The sequence below is a fragment of the Plasmodium fragile genome (assembly GCF_000956335.1).
Source record: "Plasmodium fragile strain nilgiri unplaced genomic scaffold supercont1.11, whole genome shotgun sequence".
NCBI classification, from domain to species: Eukaryota; Apicomplexa; class Aconoidasida; order Haemosporida; family Plasmodiidae; genus Plasmodium; species Plasmodium fragile.
In genome coordinates, this window is record NW_012192591.1 from 9,565 (window position 1) to 16,341 (window position 6,777).

At 40.6% G+C, this 6,777-nt stretch overlaps 1 protein-coding gene across 1 annotated transcript; it reads right to left on the minus strand.

Moving 5' to 3' along the window:
- Window positions 1–1,446: 1,446 nt before the first annotated feature.
- On the minus strand, window positions 1,447–3,290 carry AK88_01264 (uncharacterized protein; the record flags this gene model as incomplete). The annotated part of the gene is made up of 2 exons (XM_012478900.1): window positions 1,447–2,646; window positions 3,225–3,290. The coding sequence occupies 2 exons, from the start codon at window positions 3,288–3,290 to the stop codon at window positions 1,447–1,449; spliced, it is 1,266 nt and encodes a 421-aa protein (XP_012334323.1).
- Window positions 3,291–6,777: the final 3,487 nt, after the last annotated feature.

The following is a 6,777-nucleotide window of genomic DNA, read 5'->3' on the forward strand; positions in this document are numbered from 1 at the left end:
TTTTTTTTTTTTTTTTTTTTTTTTTTCCCTGTGGAAAGACGTAGCAAATCGAAACATCCCTTCACTTGACCCTCCATCATGCAATTCTCTCCCTTTTGCCAAATGGACTGCATTGCTATTTTTATTTGGGGACCTGGCGAACCATACAACGATGTGTTGCTTTTTTTTTTCATTTCACTGCCAAATGAACGATAAGAGGAGGCTCCTTTAAAAGTTGAGGTGTATAGGTAATTCTTATATATATGTGATTATAAAAAGGAGGCGAAAATGAGAAAAGCGTTGTTGTGTTTATTGTACATGCGTGGGGGGTGTGCACACGTGCATGCATAGCGTATATGGACACACGCACATGTGTGAATACATGCGAATGTGTACTAGGCGTGCTGCCTGCCATGCATGCGCGTGTGCAGATGCTTATACATAAAGGTTTTTCACACGTGCATTCGTGCACGCGTGAGGTCATATACAATTAGGGTAGGAAAAAAAAAAAAAAAAAAAAAAAAAAAATAGTAATTTAATTTAGCCTTCCAGCCACAAAAGTTAAACCAGCTATGCAAAAAACCAAAAAAAAGAAATTATGTGATGAATAATATTAATTGTTCGTTTTCTCCGGGTACACACTCACTGCTCCCTTCGATCGAATCTCGCATCGTCGCTCTCGCAGTTGCTGCTGTTGTGTGTGGGTTGTAAATCTGACTTGGTTTTACATGTCCACGTGCGCGCCTATATATATATATATATATATATATATATATATATATATATATGTGCACAGGTATACAGAATGCATTCCTACGTGCTTCACACACAACGTACACATATACAAGGCACAAAACACATGCCTGACGCCAAAAAATGGGGCAAGGGATATAAAAAAAAGTGAGCACACTTTGTTACAACTATGCACGTCCTTCCTCAGAGCTCTACCGCGGGGCAGGCACCTCGAACAAACGCTGCGCTGCATTTTAAAATAGGCTTTATGTGGCCTCTTCAGCATGGCGACGGGCAAGTCCTCCTCCTCCTTCCCATGGTTCATGAAAAAAGGGGCGCAGCGCGACGAAGTAGGCATATGTTTTTTTTTTTCCCCCTTTTTTCACTTCTCACTTTTGGCACGCAAACATTCTTAGTTAAAATTGGGTATCTCTTCGTGCGCGATCGGTCATATGGCCTCTGCTTTTCCTTTTTTTTATTAGGGTGTTTTACTATAAATGCCGCACGAAAATGTAGCGTAAAGGGTCACTCCGTTTCTTTGGCCTCATTGGTTCGATTCGTCCGGCTAGGCCACTGCTCCCTTTTTGTGGTTGTTTGTCCCTTTTATAAAAATGGTGCCAACTGTTATTGTGTCGCCAGTTAGGGCTACACATCCCATGCAGTTTGCGACAACCGCGCCTCTTTGGGGAGGCCGCACCACATGGGGGAATCTACGCCACTGTCTGTCTCTCTCCCTCACTGCTGCGCGCAGGCAACTCTTTGACCCTCCATCTCGGGTTGATGATCTTCATCATCGTAAGCTTCCTGCTGTTGTTGCTTGCTGAGTCTCTGCTTCAGATATTCCTTGTCGACCGGCTGGCACGTGACAACTTCACATTCGCTATTCTCCAAATCGTATTTCTTTTCAATTTCATTTTGCTTTTTTAAAATTTTCAAAACTTCCTTCTTCTCATTTGTTATAATTAAATCCATGGGGTATTCCACCTCAAACGTAATGTATAAATTTCCCTTTTTAAAAGGATCCTTATAAGTTGGCATTCCTTCTTCAGCGATTTCTCTAATGTCACCATGTCTCACAAACCCAGAGTTTGTACAGTCGACTAAAATTTTTCTTTCATCCAAGTGTGTAATTTCTGCAACAAAACCGGTTAGCGATTCGTACAAGGAAATTTTATGTGTGATAAACAAATCGACTCCTTCTCTTCTAAATAGCTGATGTGGCTTCTCATTCAATATGACCACCAGATTTCCTGTAATGACATTTGGTTTTTCGTCTGCTTCTCCATTGAATACAATTTTATGTTTATTTGGAGCTCCCTTTGGAATATACACTTCGATAATTTTTCTTGTTTTTAAAACACATCCTCCTTTACAATTTGCACACTTATCCTTTTCATTAAATATTTTTCCCTTTCCTCTACACCCATTGCATGTCACTTCCGTCTGGTGTAATACACTGGAGTGATATCTCATGTACGTCTTTGTTCCTCTTCCGTTGCATTGCTTGCAATCCACTTTGGCATCCTTTGGTCCACCATGACCTTCACAATTGGCACATATAACATCTTTACTTATGGCTAATTTTTTTGTCGCTCCGTTGTATAACTGTTCCAGAGTTACCTTCACTTCGCTTACTATATCTTCTCCTCTCTTTTTCTTTCCCTTTCCTGCATTCAGTATGAAGTCAAACAGATCGGTTGCTTCGGTTGGCTGTTCTCCATTTTCGAGACCTTCCTCTCCGTACTCGTCGTACAATTTCCTTTTTTCCTCATCAGACAGAACTTCGTATGCTCTCGAGATCTCTTTAAATTTCTCTGGGTCTCCTCCCTTATCTGGGTGATGTATTATAGCTAATTTTCTGTAAGCTTTTTTTACTTCATCCGTCGTGCAGTTTTTTTTTAAATTCAAAGCTTCGTAATATTTTGAATTGTTTACCTGAACGAAGGGGCGACAATGCGGGCAAACAAAAAAAATAAATAAATAAATACAGCAAATTTGTATGAAGCGTTCAGGCGTTTTTATGTATTTTATTTTATTTTTTTTTTTTTAGCTAGCTATTCATTCGTTCGATGGCAGTGTGGTGTTTTCCATTCGTTGTCCGCACAAAAAAAAAAAAAAGGCAGCAAACGTTGGAAAATGCCCAAAAGAACAAAGCGGAGGCGCAGCAATGTGGCGGCTTGCTGTTGGTATATAGCAACACAAGACCTTTCCACATGCACAGCCTTCAGGGCAAGTGAACCACACAACGCGCTTTGTTCCATCTGTGTATATGCGCAACATGCCATGTGTTAATGAAGCTTATGCGCGCGAGGGCTATGGCCCAGCTGTACATGTGAGTTACATGTCTGTACATGTTCGCATATGTGCACAGGTGGGTAACTTGGGTAAAAGGAAGCACATTTCCAAGTATGTACAAATGCGTGCTTCCAAACGTATGCAAATCTGAGTGGGTGAGTTTCCCCCTGCTGGACGCCTTCGCAGCACTACTCTCCTGCTACTCCGCTTTTGCTTACTTCTCTTTTCCTACGGGTTTGTTGCCCGCCCATAGAATCAAAGGGGAAACCAGAAGAGAAAAACATTTTTCACTTTCTTAAATTGTAGGGGAGGTGAAATGTGGTTTTTGTAAAATTATCAACTTTGGGGAACTCTACAAATGATAACTCCTTGAGTTATGTGACACTCAATTTGTATGGCTGTATTATTTAGGAGATGTTAACGCAATTTTTTTTTTTTTTTTTATCGTAGGATGGATGATTGGATGTACGTTTTTCCTCTTGTTCCTTCTTTTAAGGGTTTCTCCTGTGGTCGCGCGTTTTTTTCTCCTTTTTTTTTTTTTTTTTTTATTTGACTTTGCTCATGCGGTACGTGTTCGCGTTTGTGTTCGTGTACAAATAAGCATGTAACGCATGTACGCGCAAAATATATATGTACGTATTAATGCATTAATTATGGTACATTTATATACGCTTATGTATGTGCTATGTATGCATGTTGGGGGGTACCCTCTGCTAATAAAAAGCATATATATATGTATATATGCACGTGTTGCGGTATGCGTAAAAATGGGTAAATGACGTGGGCGCTGGGGGTAGGCGGGCATCAACAAATGGGCTTAATGCAGTGTATAAATGTGAGCCTTTTTACTCTTTAATTTTTTCCTCTCCTTTGGTTTTTCCTTTTCTTTATTTTATAATTTAATTTTTTTTTTTTTTATCATATTCTTGCCATTTGATGGTTCATGGCTATTTCGAGAAAAGCTCATGTTGCAGCTGCATCGGTGGCCATTTATTTTTTTTTTTTTTTAGAGCCCCTCTCCCCCCTTGGCGTTTGCTCGCATGTAGTAGCAGTAGTAGTAGTAAGTAGAGTGGGAAGCAAAATAGGCTTGTTATGAATGGAAAGAAGCGCTTGCATGTGCATAGGAGCACGAGAATAATATACGAGCACAGCTGGGTGGGATAGGTTGACGAAGGAACATTAGTGGATATATATATATATATATACCGTTCCATACACTTTTATTTACTCTTCAAATAGGAAAAACATGGGCTTATATATATATATATATATTTTTTTTTTTGTGGCCACTTCATATTATAATACATATTTATACCGCCCCTTATGCTTGATGCAACTCGGTATGTATGCATATGTACATTTCTAATGCGTGTATTATGGTAAAAAAAAGTCACGGTGGGTTCTTTTAAAAAGCTTTGAAGAAGAAAGCTACGCGTGGACCTTTATTCATTTCACGCCAACTTGTGTGCAAAAAGCTGGCACATAGGCAAAAGGCGCGCATTCAAATGGGCAAATTTGCAAATGTGCATACGTACGTATTCATCTGTTATGCATTGTGTACGCATCTCATGTATGTGTGAATGCCGCACTTGTGTGGCTGTAAGCGCATAGTGAATTGCTCTTGCACCAACTTTTATCTTCCTGTTTGCCACTTGGTATGTTGGAAAAAAAAAAAAAAAATTCGCTGTTGGCGTGGATGCGCCCTCTCGTAATTCAAGTCCCATTTGTGAGTTCTCTTTTTATTGAAAAAAAACACTGCTTTGGTAGAAATAGACCTTTTTTTTTTCTCCACTAGGCAACATTATGCCTCCTCGTTCGTGGTCATGTTTGCCACCACATTATAGCAGCTGTGTTCACGCCACATTTATGTGTGAGGCACACGGAAGTTTACCTTCCTGCAGCACGTGCCCCACCAAAAAGATTCAACTCTTCTCTCCTAAGCGGCTAAGTGGTAGAGCGGCACTACTCCTTTACGTATGCACAACTTGTGTGTGCTTACAAAAAAACTTGGAGAAAGGGAAGGTAGCCATATGTGTGCAATTATGTTTCCTCAAAAAAGAACCAAGTGATAAAAATGGCACCCTTGGTGTAGGAATGCGTGTCCCCGTACTTGTGTTCAGTACACCTAGGTGACACTTATGCGAAGTTCACCTCCCCTTTTTTACAAGCGGTGACTTCCTCCTCATAGGGAATGCGTTTTATGCGTTACACCCGTTTGAAGAGCACACCAATGGTGCATTGGGACATGGGAGATTATTACCGGCATATGAGTATATCTCCATATGTATAATTAAATACAAAGTAGAGAGAGCACAAAGTGAAAGCCGCTTTAGAATAAAGTCCACATATGTGCCGTGCACTTAAACGATTCGCTTTTACACACCTGTTCTGTTGCGCAACCAATCCCCATAAGTGCAGAAGGGCACATATTTCCACTGTGGTCCTCATGGAAAAAGAAAAACTTTACACATCACCACGTCCTTCCCAAATGAACAGAGATGTGTAGAGGTTGTCCACCCACCCCTCACCCTATCCGCGTTGTACACTACTTTTGCAAAAAAAAAAATGTGGTGAATTTTTTTTTTTTTCTTTTTTAATACAATCCCATATGATTCACGTAGCCAAATTGAATAAGAATACGTGAGCACACGTTCCCACTTTGGCCCTTTTTAAATGCCGCTTTTCACATTTGCTCAATTGTATCCGCAATAGAAGAGGTTAGTTAAACGGGGGAAGAGACGGACCATGCGGAAGGCGCTCCATTTGAGTGGAACAAATTTCAACCATTTCTCCACACAATAATCATCATGTTCATATTTAATCAGTCGCGCATTTTTTTCCTAATTTGAAATGTGCAGGTGTTCTTATACTTGTCTCTAACAATAGGACACAGGCAAAAGTGATACAATGGCACAGGTTAGCTCTCTTACCAACTGCGAAGCAGCGAATGCACGGGGGCAGAAGGCTAATTTTGGTGTGTTTGCGTTTCGTTAGGCTGCCTTGTGTTGTCGCTGTTGTTGGAGGAGCAGCCGTCTTGATAATTTTGCCTGACCTGTTCAGGTGAAAAAGAAAGCTATTTTTAAAATTGTTCAAAATGTGATCACATACATGTTTAACATATTGTGTGCGTAGGTGAGGAGTCGTCCGCTGCGACTATTATTTCCCACCCCCAGAGATACGCCAATTTTTTTTCATAACACGTGTGGCAAAGGGAAACAAAATTACATCACTTAATATACGCATAGGAACAGTGTAAGGTTGTTCCACATGACTAAACTCTCCACCCATGGTGCAGTTAAGGCATTCTGTGAAAAAAAAAAAAAAAAATGCACGCTGAGGGGAAGCTCGCGTGATGGATTACATGCACAGGGAGGGAAGAATAAGTTAGAAGTTTTTTTTTTTTTTTTTTTTCTTGTTCAAATTAATCTTGAGAATGGGACAAAATGTGCGTGCGCACGAAACCGTTGTTTTCTGTTCAGGTGAACGGGAGAGGCTTCCCGTTTAGCCTCCCTCCGTGCCGCCCCACGTTCTGCCCTGCGTGAGGTTATTTCCAAGTAGTAAGGGCAGAAGGGTTGCACCTGCTCCTGTGTCCAGGAAGAGGGAACGTCGCGCCTAAATATTGCATACCACAAATAAACAACGTAGAGGGAGAGGAAAAAGAAGCTCGCTTAGGCTGGTACATACGCGTGGAACAGACGTAGAAGAAGCAGCCCCCTCATACGCAGCATCACCATAGTATTTTTTTTTTTTTTTTTTTTTTTTTTTTTTTTT